The sequence below is a fragment of the Mus musculus genome, chromosome 9 (genome assembly GCF_000001635.26).
Source record: "Mus musculus strain C57BL/6J chromosome 9, GRCm38.p6 C57BL/6J".
NCBI classification, from domain to species: Eukaryota; Metazoa; Chordata; class Mammalia; order Rodentia; family Muridae; genus Mus; species Mus musculus.
The window spans coordinates 32,660,505-32,678,001 of NC_000075.6; the positions used below are offsets into that span (position 1 = coordinate 32,660,505).

General features: G+C 45.2%; 1 protein-coding gene across 1 annotated transcript in view; it reads left to right on the forward strand.

Moving 5' to 3' along the window:
* Positions 1 to 17,497, forward strand: part of Ets1 (E26 avian leukemia oncogene 1, 5' domain) — a 121,580-nt gene that overhangs the window by 24,264 nt on the left and 79,819 nt on the right. Inside the window, exon 3 of the mRNA NM_001372534.1 lies at positions 4,071 to 4,215. Within this exon, the coding sequence (NP_001359463.1) occupies positions 4,071 to 4,215 (145 nt within the window). The remainder of the gene's footprint in view (positions 1 to 4,070; positions 4,216 to 17,497) is intronic.

Genomic DNA, 17,497 nt, shown 5'->3' on the forward strand with positions numbered 1-17,497 from the left:
ACTAAAGTAATACAGGTGGGGGGGTTACTTACAGGAGCAGAAAATGACCCAAATATATCAGTATCACCAAAGCCTACCTCAGCATGGGTGACAACTCACAAAAGGTGGGAGCCTGGAGCATACTGCAAAACCTCCAGGCAGTTCAACAGGTTGGAGAGCATCCCTTCAAGTGACACAGTTGACTCAGTTCCTCTATACCTCTTTCAGGCAGCTTGCCTGGTTTCTGTTTCTTCTAGGCAGCTGGTCTGGTCTCAGAGTCCTCTTTACTGCTCAGTTATGGTCCTCTGAGAGGACTCTCAGTTCTTATTGCTTACTCTGACAGGGAGGGGCTTAGTGAATCTGGTCAGTTTCAGGGACTTCCTGAAGCTATTTGAGTAGTTTACCTTCCTGCTTTAGGAGCTTCCGGACCGGATGGAATGTTTCAATCTAGGAAGAAACTGTTGTGCAGCTTGTCAGGGTGTGTTTCATTTCTTGCTCCTGTTATATTCTTAGAATCCTATGCAATACCTGCCGTAGACTAAGTGTACTGTCCATTAGTTCAGTGACTTCACACTGGCATAATTCATCAAACACATAAATATTACAGAATTAGCTTTTACTGAAAGTCTTGCTCGGTGATACAGGCCAGACTCAAACTAGTCATTCTACCCCAGCCTCCCAAGTGTTGGGGTTACAAGTAAGTGCTACCACGCCTGACTCTAACAGTCAGTTTTGAGCAAGCTGGTTTTGAGTCCTATAGCCTCATGTCGTGCACGTAGAAGCAGCAGCCGGAAATCAAAGGGAACTGAGTTAGATTTCTGTCTCCATTATTCTAAGAGCAGTGTGGCCCGTGGCAATTCACTTTACTTCTATACATGTCTGTTTGCTCGTCTGTAAAAAAGAGATTAGAGTGCGAGCTTCATATGATGGTGGTGGGGATTCAAAGTGGCCATACTTACAGGGTACCTGGTGTTCCAGCTGGGACTGGCAGGTCTGTGGTGCTTGTCAGTTCCTCTCAGCAATCACTTGAGGGTGAGCAAGTAAGGAACCAGCAGGTGCTTTCCTTCAGGCGAGACAGGGACAGGAGTGCTGCTCAGTCATTTCACTGATGCATTTCTTTTGCAGCCAAGAAAGGAATGTGCAGGTGATGAGCCTTACTGGGGACCGCTTATTTTAGGTGGTTCCCTTTAAACAATGAGGTGGGGGCTGCAGCACCTAGATTTCTGACCTGCTACTACCTTGCTTCTTTCTCCTCCACTGGTACAGTTTCGTAATGAATGGTAGCTGTTGATGTGGTTCTGTTGAGTAATAAGGTCATTCTTATGCTCTGTGAAATGGCTATTGAGTAGGCTCGTGAAATGTCTAATAAACAGGCAGGTGTTTAGATGACAGAACTGTGAAGGGCTTCTGAGAAGCATCTGCCAGAGAAGATGTTTGTGGTTAATGGCAGACCTACCATATCTCACCGTTGAAAACAGTCCCCTAGCTTGGTGGAAGGCAGCCACAGAGAGAACATATCTGAAAAAAGTTTCTTTTTTTTCTTTTTCTTTTTTGATTGTGTGTGTGTGTACATGTATGTATGTTCTCTCGTGTGGAAGCCTGAGACTGGTGTTAGGCAGTTTCCTCCATTGCTCTCCTCTTGCCCACTGAGATAATGTCTCTTTATGAACAGAAGCTCGCCAAGCTGCCTGGTTTGGCTAGCCAACTTGCAGGAGTATCCCCTGTCTCTGTTTCCAAAGCTCTGGGACCACAATTGGCCTGTCCAGCTTTTTATGTGACTTCTGGGGGAATCCAAACTCCAGCTGTCTCATGTGTCAGCTGGACCTCACAGAACCACCTCCTAAGCCCCACAGTTGTTTTCTCCTCTTCTTCACCCTCCACTTTTCCCTTCTAACATACATTGATTGATTGTATACGGTACAGTGGATGCCCACACACTCATGCCAAGGCGGGCATGTGGAAATCAGAGGTCAGCATTCTGGAGTTGATTCTGCCTACTCCTGGGTCCTAGGGATTGAACTCACATTCTCAGGCTTGGTGCCAAGTGCCTTCATTCAATGAGCCATCTCTCTCTCTCTCTCTCTCTCTCTCTCTCTCTCTCTCTCTCTCTCCCTCTCCCTCCCTCCCTTCCCCTCCCTCCTTCTCCCTCCCTGTCTTTGCTAAATTTTACTTTTTTTGAGATTATAATATCTTTACAACATTTCTCCCTTCACTTTCCTCCCTCCATGCCCTCTTCTATTCCCACAGACTCCTAGTTGATCTCCTTCAGATGGCCCCTTTGCTCATTAACTGTTTTTTAAAAAAATATTTATTATTTATTTATTATTATTTATATGAGTACACCATAGGTGTCTTCAGACACACCAGAAGAGTGCATCAGATCCCATTACAGATGGTTGTGGGCTACCATGTGGTTGCTGGAAATTGAACTCAGGACCTCTGGAAGAGCAGTCAGTGCTCTTAACCACTGAGCCATCTCTCCAGCCCTGCTCATTAATTAATTGTGTGTGTGTGTGTGCTTATATATTCCTAAGTATAACCTGCACTGGATAACTTAATTGGTGTGCTCTTTCTTGGGGAATACCACCTCTCCCGCTCCCAGGTTTCCTTAGCTGCCTATAGTTCTTTGCGTAGAGCTGTAGTCCTGTGGACCCTCCCTGTCCTCTTTGACCTGTCATCGGGGTCATCCTTGTGAAGCTTACCGTTTCTTTTTTAAGAATAGAAACAGATTACCCTTCTTTGACATAAAACCTCATTTTAATTTAACATTTTTATTTTGAGATACGAACTCTTTAAGTTACTTGAACTCTATAAGCCAGGCAGCCTTAGAGTTTGCCACGCATCTACATCAGCCTACTGGAGCTCAGACAGATCTTGAACTTGTTGCTCTCCTCCTCCAGCCCCCTGAAGAGCTGTGTGCTCCATGCCCAGCTGTCTCTTCCATTAAAATAGTATCTAGCTTGTACTAGTGACAAAGTTTTGCATAGAGTACTTGTTGCATACATTTTATAAGTACATAATTTTGGTCAACACGAATTATATTTAATTTTGCTTTACATGTAATTTTCTTACGCATCTTTAAATTTTCATTTTTATTCTGTGTGTATGGGTGTTTTGATTGAGTGCATGTCTGTGCACCATGTGTGTGCCTAGTACCCAAGCAGGCCAGAAGGAAGGGGCATTGGATTCCCTGACAGAGGAATTGAATTCCCTGACGGTTGTGGGGGTTATGGGGAGATTGTGAATTGAACTTGGCTCCTTTGAAAGAGCAACAAGTGCTCTTAACCACACAGCAATCTCTCTATGCCCTCAGCCCTCCTACTTTATGAGTTTGGTTTATTATTTCCATTTTATGAAGGAAAAAACGAATGTTTAGATTAGGGAGACCTGAACTCCTGTATGAATAAGTGGCAGAGCCGGGGTTTCAATTTGAATCCATCTGCCTTCAAGGAATAAAGCTTTTAAATCTGTGAAATGTGGTTTTCTACATAGCAATTTTTGGTTTCTCACGCTGTATATTTTGTGAATCTAATAAAGCTAATAAGGAGGTGGCCCAAATCTCAAAATAAGACAGGAAATAGTTTTTACTCAGCAACTTATGTCATCAAAACCCACCCCCAAAATTAACGACAAGTGAAGTGGATCTTACGTCATAGGCCATAGATCTGTTTCTCCCCTTGTCTGTGGCATTTATCACCTATTCTATTACACTGGACTGTCCATTAAGAATATTCCTTTATGATGCTTTTATAGAGGGAGATAATACTGATAGAAAAAACCCAAACTGTGTTAAGTTTAAGATGGTCAAAATTCTGCCTCACTGTTCACTGCGAATGTTTTTGAAGGTTATAAAAGCTGGTTCCCAAGTATGGAAAGGTATGGACAGAAATAAGTGAAGTCATAGTCTAAATAAGTTCCTCTCAGTCCCTGTGAGGTTGGAGGACTAAGTGTGTGGGAATGAACGGTAGGTTCTGACTGGCAGCCTGTCCCTGCATAGCTGGGATTAGATGGTGTGAAGTCATATTTGTAATAGGATTGAAATATACAAGGTTTTCTCCTAATGCATTCCCCTTTCTCTTCACTGGTCACAGAGGCAGGGTCCTATTAACGCTTTTGAAGATCCTCGAATGACCTGCGGCTTCCAGTCCAATTATCATCAGCAAAGACCTCTTTATCCACTCTGGGATGAGACAGCCACTCAGGAAGTTCCTACTGGCCTTGAACACTGCGGCTCAGGTAGGAATATAAACGGAGGAAGAGGAGGAGGAGAAGGAGGAGGAGGAGGAGGAGGAGGAGGAGGAGGAGGAAGAGGAGGAGGAGGAGGAAGAGAGTTGAAGGCTAAGAGAAACCAACTGAGCGCTCTGAAATAGCACCCCCACAGGGTACAGGGCTCCATACGCTATTGTTCCCTGAGGAAAGCCCCGCGTCTGTGGCTCAGTAACTTTGTGCTACTTTACTGTCCAACAGGAAGGTGGTACTCTACCAATGGGCCCAAGAAGGGTTGCTTTCGGTCTTCATTTTGTAAACAGTTTGTGCCTTCTGTGCAGTTTTCACCCTTTAGGATGGTTGTTGAGAACCACGGTTTAGCATCATAGAGGATGAGCTGGGAAAACAGAGGCGTGTGGATTAGCCCTCTTACAGTATGGAACTTCTTTCCTTTATCTCCTTTTATTCTCCACAGGCATCTTCGCTCTCTTTCCTACACCCCTTTCCCATCTCCAACCACCTGTACCAACTGCTTCTTCCCCACTCCTCCTCTTTCCTGACTCATTGGCAATAAGGCCACCCTCTCCTGAGCTAGGGTGAGACTCCCCAGAGGCCCTGTCTGTAGTAAGTCTGACTGCTTGCCCCAGATCCAACCAGAGCCCCTAGTTGCCTGAATTCTGTTGTTCTGTTTTCAGGACTCGCTTTTGTTTCCTTTGAATTCCTTTAGGCTTTGTTTGCTTAGTAGCATCTCAAGAAAATACTAAGTGTAGACTTGAATTTAGGACTGTGAAATTCAGTTGGTCTTGAGACCATGTTATAATGACATATATAAAATGTAATGTAGGATATAGACATACATATACATACATATATATATGTGTGTGTGTGTGTGTGTGTGTGTGTGTGTGTGTGTGTGTAAAACAATAATCAGAACGACTCCAAAACCTATCTACATTTTATCAGGTCAAATTCTTAGCACAAGAAATGTCATTGCTCCAACATATTAAAATATATAATTCACAGGAATTATACAGGTGAAACCAAAGAGACTGGGGGTAATTTCTGGGAACTAAGTGCAATGCTTTGTTGTGGTGGTTGTTCAGTGTGCTTCTGACTTATGGTAAGTGGCTTGTAAAGTAGTGGGAAAATAAAGCAAATATCTGCTTCATCCCGCAGCAGGAGGGAACAGAGATACGGAGTGCAATGCTGCTCTCAGGCAGGGGTGTGCTGTGGTGGGTCGAACAGTGTAGGAGGCTCTTCTCAGGTCCTGGGACAGGTTGAAATCACTATTCTGCTGACTAAGTAGCATCTATGCCATTGTTCCTTCCCTTTTTGATACCTTCATCCCTTCAAGGGTTAAAAACAGTCAAAAGCATAAACACACTTTTCAGCTGTGTATCCATTGCATGAAGAGGTTGGGAAGATGATGTGCCTACACAGTGGTTAGACTTCAAGACTGGAGATGTAAGAATATGAAAAAAATTGAGCCATTAAAATTGTGAACAAATTAGATTTCATCTCTATAAGAAGACCCACATAGCCATGCCTAGGTTTGTATCATCTTGAATACTATTATTGTCACAAGCCTTAGGGTTTTTATTCACTGAATGCAACTCTGATGACACTTCCTCTTGTTACAAGTTGAATCTCATTTGTATTCCAGTGTCTCTGCACACTTGCTCATAAACCCAAGGTGAGAATGTCGTTTCTTCCTAACAGACATAGCCTTTCTCTTTCTATTTTTTCTTAAATTTATTTTTAAGTCTTTACATTAATTAATTAATTAATTCACTTTACATTCTGATCGCAGCCCTCCCTCCTCCCATTTCCTCCCCTCACACATTCCTTTCCTCCATTTCCACCTTCCCTTCACCTCTGAGGTGGGGGTGGGGCACGGAGAGCATGTCTCTAGGATGTACCATAGACCTGAGATGGGGAAGGCTCCAGGGCGTCTATGGTGACTCTAGCTGAGATTCCTAGCCTCCTGACTCCTAGACTCTTCTGAGCCTGAAGTGGCCACCTCCTTTAGCTAGGCAGGACTCCCAGTGGAGGGATAAAGACACCAACCCATCCACAAACCTTCAACCCCAAAAATCTGTCCTGCCTACAAGAAGTCCAGGGACAAACATGGAACAGAGACTGAGGGAACAGCTGACCAATGAGTGGCCTAACTTGAGATTCGTCCCATGGGTAAGAGCCTTTCTCTTTCTTAACTGAGGAGTACATTACTACAAGTGGGGGTGATAATCTTATCTGTTTTTCTTGCCAACACTCTGAGAAGTTAAAATGTTTTGACTTCAGAGCCCGGGAGACAGATTCTGTGAAATATATGAGTAACTAGCAACTCACATGTCCTCAGCCTTAAAATGTACAGAATTCTTAGCAGTATGATAGAGCTCTTTCCCCCGTAGCTTGCGGTTCCAAGACAGAAGCTCGGGTTGCCTAGACTTGTGGCTTTGGGGTGGGAATAATAACCATCCTCAGAATGGCCCGACATGCCAGCCATTGCAGTTTGGAACGATAGGCTGCTTCCATGGGGTCTGGCTCCCTACCAGTGGATGGTAATCTGTTTGCAAATAGAGGCAAGAGCTCCCACTTCCCCAGGCTCCCTCTGATGGAAAGATCTGGCAAAGAACCTTGAGTCTTTCCCTGTCTGTCCCTTGCCTTGTGAGCTGTCCAGATGAAGGAGCTGCAGGACCTCTTTCTGGGCTGTGGTCCAGTTCTCCTCGGCGATGGGTTGTTTTTTGGAAGGCTATTGTGGGTTTTCTTTTAAAGAAGGAAGATGAAGATGTGGATGAACGAATGATTTCTCCAGCTGTGGCACTTTTTTTTCTTTTTTTTCTTTGGTGGAGATATGCTGAATAAAAAGAAAGGGAGAAAAAAAATACTCCATTTTTTTCCTCCCATCTTCTTTCATCCTATTTATAACTTCTGTTTCCTTCCCCTCCTCCGACTCATGGCTACTTCCCACCCCTGCTCTGCCTCACGTCTGTGCTCTCAGAAGGGATGAATGGACTTCTTTTCCAAGGATTACACATCTGTCAGTGACTGGAATACTGACAGGAGGGACCATCCATGAACACCCAGGCTTGCTCGTAGCGGCCTTCATCAGAGTATTGTTCCCATTCATTCTCGAGCGGCAGAGGCCGAGGAGGAGGAGAGGAATGGGAAGAAGGGAGGCCAAGAGAATAAGGCTAAGGCTTAAATGGAAAAACTCTTGCTAATAAGTGGAAGGGAGAGTCGGGAACCAGGAAAGCAAAGAAGAGACGAAAAGGAACAGAGGGGGAAAACTGAGATGTGCAGAACTGACAGAAAACAGAGATGAGGGTTGGTAGAGATAGAGATGGTATTGGGAAAAGATGATGAAAGATGAATGACAAGGGACAAAGAATCGGGGAGCCTGGAAAAATGACAAGGGACGGAAGAGAGGAGAAATGGCGTGAAAGAGAAAAACACACGATTCTGAGGACATTCACTACAGCTAAAAAGGGAAGTCACATTTGCATGCAATTGCCTGTGCAGCTGTACGTTGCTTCACAACGATCTTGCAGTCATCATTTTCTTTCATTTTTTTACCTCCTCCTCCCTCCCTATGGCCCCCTCCTTGCTATCAGCCTGGAGCCATTATGGAGAGCCAATGGGGGCCAAGGGCTTGTGTTCTGCATGAATGAATGGGCCCTTTCTGTTTTAGCTTCTCATCATCCTTCTGTCAGAGAATCTTGTGAATCAATGGAGCTCCTTACACAAGCCAGGGCTGTAATGTCTGTTACTGTTTATAGTCTGCCTGGAGTGCAGCCCACTGACCCTGCCTCTTTTCTGTTCCCTTCATCTAGTCTGTCCCTCAGCTACAGCACCTCTCTCTCCATCACCATAGTGAGAATGATTGTGTGTGTCAGGCTCCTGCACCCAGTCTCTAACTCACTAAAATGTTGCTGTCGTGAAGCGTTAGAGCTAGTTCCTGCCCACAGCCTTGTTGAGAAGCGACAGGGTCCATACAAGCCATTCTCAGAAGAAATAGAAAATGGAACCCAGTCCTGACTGGAGTCGGGCAAAGCTTGACTCTATCTTGGTCCTATTGGGAATCAGAAATCAGAAGCCAGAGAGCCCACTCCAAAAGGAGACAACATGACTAAAGTTCAGCCGTAGCCGCCAGCTGTCCACATGTGACCTCAGCCTCTTTGTTAGGGCCATCATGACTGCTCATAGCATGTATCAGAAAACACAATACTCTGCTCCCCTTCCAGAGCACCATCATTTTTTTTTTCCATTCCAGGTAGTATGTTTTTCAAAGGCAGCGATAGATTTGGTCTTGATTCATCCCAATTTTTAACAGTGGCATTTTGATCAATATACACTCGTGTCATACACAGGATCCTGCCGCTTCGCAATGTCTTGGAAAAGAATTCAGAGATGGTCCAGGAGTAAGGAAGCCGGGATCTTAAAGGAGGTCACCGAGGTTTATAGGAGATCGTCCTCACTGTGTGACCTTGGGCAACTTGATGATGATTCTTTAGCTTGGTCTACAGGCAGTGGCAGTAGCAGCAGTAGCCCAAAGAGGAGGAGGAGGAGGAGGAGGAGGAGGAGGAGGAGGAGGAGGAGGAGGAGGAGGAGGAGGAGGAGGAGGACTTAGAGATGTAAGATTTAACTCTTGCTTTGGACTCATTAAACTAGAAACGCCAGAATCTGCTGAGGCACAGGCTTTAAAGCCCTACTCCAAGGTTAGGCTGAGGAATTCTTTTGATTTTTTTTTCTAATACATTTCCAGGAGCTGCCCCTGTTATGGCTGCTGGAAACCCAGAAGTCACACTCTGAGAATCACTCAGTTCCTATCTGTGAAGCTTGAAGCATGCCGGCATACAGTAAACATGATGTGCATGTCTGCTGTTGTAAATCATTGACTCATTGTTCTGTGAAGCACATTTTAGAAATCCAAAAATGTCTAAGGGTTGAGTCAGAAAGCGACCCACTGATTGGTTGAACTCATTTGACCTCCAGTGGCACATGGTGGGTCCTAAAGACAGATGGGGAAAGAGAAGACATAGTCCTTGCCTGCATGCAACTTTTTAAAAAATTGTGTATGGGGGGTGGTACATGTTTTCTGATAGAGCAAATGGTTCCCATATGAAATACTGCACTTATGTATGACACAGGCTTGGCAATATCAGGGGGTGACTTCGGATTTCACTATTTAACATTTCTAAAACAAATTTACTAATAAAATGGCGGAATTGAAGAATGTCTTTCCCAAATAAACTTTAGAAGTTCATGTGGGAGACATGTTGAGAGGCCAGGTTCATGGTCTCTCCTGGGGCTTTGTCATCTGGCCCAGCGGCTGGGAGGGATCAAACCTGGGCAGTGTTTGGAAAGGGCATTGACAGGCAGGCAGGTGGGATGTTTCAGCAGGAAAGCAAGAGTCTCCAGTTTGGCTTTTCAAGTGTTGAGAGTGTTGAAGACATGCCAGCAAGACTTCAAGAGAGACTCACCTGGCCTGGAATGTTTATGCTCACAGCAGGTTTGTTCTTTCAGCTGACTGTGTCTGATGGCCACAGGGCTTAAAACCAGCGCTTCAAACTCCATCTGCTGCACATTTCTGTTCTGTCTCAGGACACATTTTTCTTTTTCTAGGACACTCTTTTTTTTTTTTAGAGGTTCTTTGTTCTTCAAAACAATTCTAAGCCCCTGAGTCTGTGAGTACCACTGATGACATTGGATATTACAATATTGGACTAATCTGTCCCAGATAGAATGCTCGGCTCTTTCTGCCAGAGAAGGCTATGGTAGCCTATAGTGAGGTACATGAGGAGCCTTTCAGGGGCCCCCATTCTCAACATTTTATTGGATGTTCTTGATTTTCCAACTCAATGTGGCACAGTCTAAACTTTGACAAGGCAGTTCCTTACAACTAATTTGTTTTTATTGTTGTTGTTGTTGTTATTACTATTATTTAAGTATTTACTTATTTTTCAGACAGTCTCTATGTAGCCCTGACTGGTCTGGAAAAGGCTATGTAGCCTAATAGGAGAGAATTGTCTTTCTGTAAATAGGGTCTGACCACTAAGGGAGATGGGCAGCTTGGGTTCCTCTGATCCTGGTTTGGCAGCTGTGCTATCTCAGAAAGAGCTAGCTATAGTCTTGTCTCAAAGTTCATCTTTCCCAAAAGACCAGGTCTAACTGCCCTTCTTGGGTCCCTAGAGGAAGGTGTCCAGGGACGATCTTTTCACACACCTTCCCCATCACATCTCTGAGGGGCTTTAAGTACATACTGGAATAAAAGGTCATAGGTGAGGCTAGCCCCAAATCCACTCACTGCTCCTCCATGTTTGTTTGCATTTACTCTGTGGGTTTTTGTTTTTTGTTTTGTTTTTTATATCAAGGTATCTGTGTGCCTGAGCCTTCCTCTGCAAGGGAAAGTGGATTCCTGGCCAGCTGTGGGTGGCTGGTTCCTATTGGCCAGGGTTTACTGCCTCCTCTCTTAGACTCCCACCTTCTGCCTCCTTGAAACCTTTGAATGTGTGGTCCTTAACATTCAGATTCTTTGTGTGAGGGTATGACTCTAAATAGAACTGGGTCTAGTTCAAGGGTTTAAATTGGTTTGGTAGAGAGAGCAAGAACACAGCATCATGTCCTGGAGTTTTTAATACATTTCTTGGGTTTCTAATCTTCAACAGACAGGTCCTTAACCTTATTTTTGAGTTCTTATGCTGGTTTCATAATTTAAGACATGAAAGGCCTTGGTCAATGGACAATAAATGCCACCCTTCCTATGAACCATAGTTCAACGATGAAGTTAAAGGAGCCAGAGAAAGAAGGTGTCTGACTCTGACCTAAAAAGCTTTGACTACTTTCTCATTGCCCAAGGCACATCCTACCCTCAGGCTCTCTCTTTCCTCCTTTTTTTCCACCCCCGCCCCCCCCCCCGTGCCCTCTCCTTCTCCTCTTTTTCTATCATATATAACACATATATTACATCTGCCAACATTGTCCCCACTATAACTCGTTTCACCAGTAAAAAGAGAGGGGTACCTGAGAAGAAGTACCCAGGGCATTCTGGGATTGGGGCTCACTGGAGCTATGCTAAGGAAAAGTCAGGACTTTGGCTGGCTGTGTGTGAGAGAATGAATCCTTTCCTCGGTGCTGGGAAAGGAAGGAGACCCAGGTGCAGAAAGAGCGTCTCATCTCAGCAGGGCGAGCAGAGTGACAATTAGCATGCAAGCCTTCTGTTGGCCTGACCACCTGATAGATAAATTCCTTGTTTCTCAAAAAAGCCAAGGAAGTAACAGCATTGCACTGGAACTCTCAGGGGGCTCTGGAGGGGCGGGGGAGTTCTCTTAACTTCTTCAAACCGCAAATATTTAGTCCGAGTTGGGAAAAGGTCCCCGGGGCACCAAGTTCTTATTGGATTCTAGCAGTTTGACCCCTCTTCTGGAACAGGGGCGGGGGCGGGGTGGCCACTGCTGGCTGGCGTCGCCTGCTCGTCTCCTCTCAGCTCCCGCGGGCCGGCTGCTAGCGGGCGCTGCGGATCTCTGTGAATGGAAATGGTCGGGTGGGTGGATGATGTGAGAGGGCTGGGGCTGATCTGAGTTGAGAGGGGGTGTGAGAGCCGAGGGGGTGGGGACGGCCGGGCAGGGACAGCCTGTGGTGCTCACGTCTGGCCGGGAGAGACTCTTGGCCTCCAGATGTTCAGTGTGTTTATAGCTGCCAGAGCAAGAGACCAGCTCCCTCGTTAAGAAGTTGCTTTCTTGAGCTGCAGCTTCTGCAGCTGGAGGCTGCGCCCTCCCTTCCCCCAGGCTGGTCCCTCACCCCGACCCCGCCTTCCTCCTCTGCAATCCTCCCAAAATACACGAGCACACAAAAAGAAAAACACCAGCAGATTTTTTATTTCAGAGAGTAAACACTTGGGCCGTGGGGGTCTGGAGGTTATGGGAAAAGAGGAAACCATCCAGCTAATCAGGCAGCACACACTTCCCCCGCTGAAATAAAACAGAAATCTTTGCTCCGCAGGGCTGCCGGGTTAACCCCGGCACTGCCAGCCAAGCAGCGCCCCAGCGGCCCGCCCCGAAGTGGGGTATCCAGGCCCCACCTTGGGCAGCTGCCACTGCTGACTCTGGGAGGGGAGAGGCCTGGCCTGCCTGACCTGCCTGCTGTCCCCTTGGTTTGTGGTGGCACATCTGCTTAAGAAACAGATGAGATTCTGAACTTAGATTTAGATTGCAAGAGGCTAATGGGAGTTCTAGATAGGTGGGGTGTAAGCAAGGGCACCACTCCCTGCCAGGAGAGTCCTTGCTGTTAGGAAAGCCAGCTTGTTTGCCTGCTGTCCCTCCCTCCCTCTCTCCTTGTCTCCCTTCTCCTACCTTCTCTCCATCCCTGCCCCCCCCTCCACCTCAGTTCTCTCCTTCTAGTTCTTTCCCTACTAAGGGCCTTCAGAGTCTATATCCCTTCATTTGCCCCCTAGCTGCCTGTCCAGAGACCATAAATATCCTGTGGGGCAAAAGTCAGGGGTCAAACAGGAGGCCTAATTGCACTATGGGAGAGATCACCTCTCCCTGGGCAGCCTTTGGCCCTCAGAACTCGCCCCTGTGCATAGCCTCTGCCTTTCAGTTCAGACCCTGCCCTATCTCACTGTCTGGAGGGCTGGCTCTCTCTTCTCTGCATCACTGTGGTTTTTTGTTTGTTTGTTTTTTGTTTTTTAATATGGATGGGCTTCCTATTCCTGAGCATCCTATTAAGCCTTACCTATGGCCTTTGAAGACTCTTGCTTCTTAATAAAACAGATTTCCACAAACTCTATTCACCCTTTCAGGTGGCATTTAAACCTCAGCCTCCAAAGCAAGCAAACTGCTTTGCAAGTTGGAATTCCTTTCTTGAAGACCTTGTCAAGAGGTAGTGGGAAAGCAGAAACACCAGTGATTTAAACAGCGATAGAACCAGGTCCTAACTGCCTGTGTCTTTTATTGGGTCTCCTGCTTGTACATCACCAACCCTGAAGACCTTCTACCAAGTCTTAAATCTGCTAATTGTCACAGATTTTCTTCTTCTTCTTCTTCTTCTTCTTCTTCTTCTTCTTCTTCTTCTTCTTCTTCTTCTTCTTCTTCTTCTTCTTCTTCTTCTTCTTCTTCTTCCTCCTCCTCCTCCTCCTCTTCTTCTTTTCTTCTTCTTCTTCTTCTTCTTCTTCTTCTTCTTCTTCTTCTTCTTCTTCTTCTTCTTCTTCTTCTTCTTCTTCTTCGTCAGAAATGATCTTGCCAAAAATAATACATACAAGAATTTTGCTTTCCCCTGCTTCTCAGCATGATCTGGGACTCCAGAGAAGTTAGGATCTCCTACAGTAAGGGGAAAGGTTCCATTGTGCCCCGCAGAAGCAGATAGGGAGAGCACACCAGCATATCTTGTTTAACAGCAATGAATTCACTGTTGTCAACTTCCTTCCTCCAAATCCCTTTCCACTGCTGTGGCTGATCCCCAGAGACTGTATTTAAATCTGGAAGTTGTTTCCATCCCATTGTCTTGGAGATAAGAATCACGGCCTGGCTCAATGTCCAGACACATCTTTCTGCTTTATTTTATGCTACTCAGGATATATCTTGAGTCGGCTTTTCTACCCTCTAGTGGGTTCACCACCCTCACCTTATACAGTGGGACAAAGTGTGGTGACTGTCATGTCTGGATCACTTTGTCAGAACATATAGTGTAACAGTGTCAGGAGATCTGTTGGGTGTGACAGTCCCAGCCAACTGCCTCTGTCCAGGCACCATCCTCTGGAGTCCCAGCCCTCATGTCTGATCTCTGGCTTTTCTTGAAGTGGCTGACCAGGCTCTCTTGCTAAAGTTCACTTAGACAACTGGTAGTTTGCAGACCTCTCCATTCTAGAGAGAGATTACCCTACATGAACTCTGGATTACCCTACATGAACTCTGGATTACTACTTGGGCCTGCTAATTGTTGTTTTAGTGTATGTATCTTTCATTGGTATGTTAGATAGACATTCTAGTGGAACAAGACTTAGGGCTGGTTGATGACCCTAGGCCAAATACTGGAGTTTTATTATGAAAGTGGACAGCTGCATCTGGAATCAGATATGCCTGTGGACTGTCCTAGAGAGCCCAAGGGAGGTTAGAGAGAGCAAAAAAAAGATGCTTCATCACTTTGAACAGACCTGGTGTATCAGGCCTTTCATCATTCCCTTTTTAACTGAAAATTCTGACTTTAAATTTCCCGAACAACAAAACCAACAGAGCCGGTTTGAGTCTTGTCTTTTGACACCGTTTCAGAGTGTCCAGGCAGTTTCCTGGGCATATTTGCTTCTTGATTAAAAGTATCAGATATGACAATACCTTGTTCTTCTCTGGTGACATGAGTGTCTGAATGATCGTATTCCAGAGCTGTGTGAGAGGGCGTTGATGTTATTTACGCCTCCCGGGGGTTGAGGCTCATCCATGTATGGCTTCTGCTTTGCTATGTTCCTAGGAATGATATTATTCCTGCTGAACTTGAGTGAAAACTTGAGCTGTAGTTCTGAGGTGGGAGGAAGAAGATAAAACTGTCGGAAGGAGAGAACTGTAGGAAGGAGAGTTAGAGAAATGAAGAGAGAGAATTTGCTTACCCTACTGTCCATTCCCAATCACTGAATACATTTTATCTGTCCTTATGGTTTCTGTTTTCCCTCTTCATTGTCACCTCCTTCTCAGTGACTCCTGTCACTATCCTGCAGGGATAAAACAAAGTAAACCTGCTTTCCTACCAACCAGAGCCCCACGCAAACCTCAGAGATGGAGCAGGGAAATGAGCCACTGTCCCCTGATTATTTTTGGATCTCCACTTGGGTTTTCTTTTTCTCCAACACTGGTTATTTGAGGGCACGAATAAACCTGGTAGTTTGCAAGGCTTGGGTGGAGAGTGGGTATCTCTTTGCTGCGACTCAGCTGGGGTTAAGGGGGTTTTCTTCCTCTTTACCTAAGTATCCCAGTTCTCTTTGCTTCTCTCCCTGGGCTCTCCCCCGCCCCTCCTCTGGCCCTTGCACAGCTTTGCGAGCAGAGTCCTGGAATAAGACTAAAGTATACAAAGTTTCTGAAAGGTTATACCCTTGAAGCCATCCACAGTGTCCGTAGCACGTGCTGAAGTTTACACAGAACGTTGAGACCTGAATAAAGAGACTAATTGTGGAGAGGCTGCTTTTCAACACACAGGATGGGCCGTCCCTGTGGGTTTTACTATCAAAAGGCTTTTAAAAGTGCAGTGTAGCCATTGTTGAATATTTCACAATGAATTAAATACCATTTCTCTCCTTGCAGCTGTTCTGTGTGAGTGAGCCTAAAGTGATTTCTTTCCCCCCACTCTCCTCCTGGCAGAAGATATCTGCTGTATAAATGCAAACACTGGGGTAATGAGATTATTTGTGTGTGAATTCTTTAGGAAAAGCATTTCTTTATTTTAAACTCAATGTGATGGAGGGCTGCGGCTCTGGAACTGGGAGCTGGAGTGAGCTTTTGGCAAAGAATAGAATTGACAGTCTGAGAGCAGAGAGGGAGGGAGGGTGGGGTAGGCAGGGAGAAGGGCTGGGCTAGGACTCAGCACACTCCCCTCATTCCCCAGGGCTGCCTACAGCTCTCAGCATTACTGAGTAGGTGATGGAGGAGGGGAATTCCGCTTTTTTCCCTCAGTAAACAAATTGATTTCCCATCTGCTCTTTCAGTACTCCGTTCTGATCTTACAGGCTTTTAAAAGAACATTTTTGTTTTGCTCTTTATTTTTTCGTACCTCAAGGAGATTTCCTTTAAAAAAAATACACGGGTAAGGAGAAAGGCCATTCTTAAATTTTTAGCATCTAGTATGCATTCTTCAAGAAGGGTATGTTCAGCCTCAGTGTCTTGTGCTGTCTACGCTGTACCTGGAATGTGACTTGTGAGTGTTCCTGAAGTTCCATAGGCTAGAACCTGGGCCCCTTCTGTGACACTGAGACTTATAGAGGGCTCTAGGGTGAAGTCTCAGCCAAGTGCTGTTAACTCATGAAAAGTTCCTCTGAATGGAGAACAGCTCCCCGGATTGTCTTTTTTTCTGTCTTGTCACATGATACTCCTCCCCTGCGGTTACATCATTTGCTAGGAGGACCTCACTAGAGCAGAGTAGATGTTGGTGGTTGCCCTTTCTGCTTTGGAGCTGTGTACTATATAAGCCTCTTCCCTTTACTATTTAGCTTTCTTGGGGTATTTTGGGGTATAAGATGCCAAATATTTACAGATCTTCCCTTGTGTAACTTTTCCTTTGAAAAAAATTTTCTTTCTTTTTTTCTTTTTCTTTTCTTCCCCCTCCTCCACCCCCCCCCCCCCCACAAAATTGAGCTCAAGATATTCAGTGAACTGGAACTAAATAAAATCAATTAAAATTAAAGGTGAGCATAAGTTTAACTCTTCTTAAAATAGCATCAGGGAAAGATGGTATTAAATGGGGGAGATTTAAATTATCTAGGAAGAAAGCAGACTTTGAAATGAATTATCAAAGGCGGATTATTGTTTTTCAAACGGATATTTCAGAAGGCGTTGGAATAAGTTTTTGGTCTTATCTATCTGGTTCTATTTTGTAAGATGTGAATTTCAAAACTTTTACAAGGGAATGTGAGGAGGGAGCTTTAGGAAGCTAAGGTGCAAAGATCAGAGCAAGCCCCAAGGAAAGCCCCCGAGGGCTCCTTGCTGTTTTTCAGTTGCTTCCAAGGTAAGAAGGAAACACAGGCTGGTTGTGTTGGTTACAGGAACGCACTTGGTAGGAGTGTAGGGCCAGAGCAAAAGAGTTTGCAATGAAATTCTCCACCTCTCCCGTTATTGGACACTCATTCCTTTATGCCTTCCAGGTGGGAAATCCAAGCGCCCATGGAATGGTGGGCAGATGGAAAATATCTTCGCTGTCCTTATAACCCAAGTAAAAGTTTTGAAAGAGAGAGTAGGGAGAGACTGTGCTGGTTGGTTGCTTCTAAGCCAGTCCTTGTCCTCTGCCTGGCTGTGGTCTATTAGATTTCACATCCACATGTAGCGTGTGCGCTTTACTTTTTAAAGTAGTCACTGTGAAAACAGTGCACCTCTTTGAAGATGCTTTACAAATTAAAGAAGAGTCGGAAAGGTGATGCAGTTGAATCTTCTGAGCTTTAACACATTGAGGTGTTTCCCTGAGTGTCTTTCTGTGAGAGCCTGGGTTACCCATAGGGCCCCTAGGTGGCATCGAATCTTACAGTATGTTCCATGTCTCGATGGCCTAATCTTCAGTCTACTATTTTTGCTTGATGAGTGCATTATTCCCAGGTTAGAAAACTGCATTTAATGACTCTCTC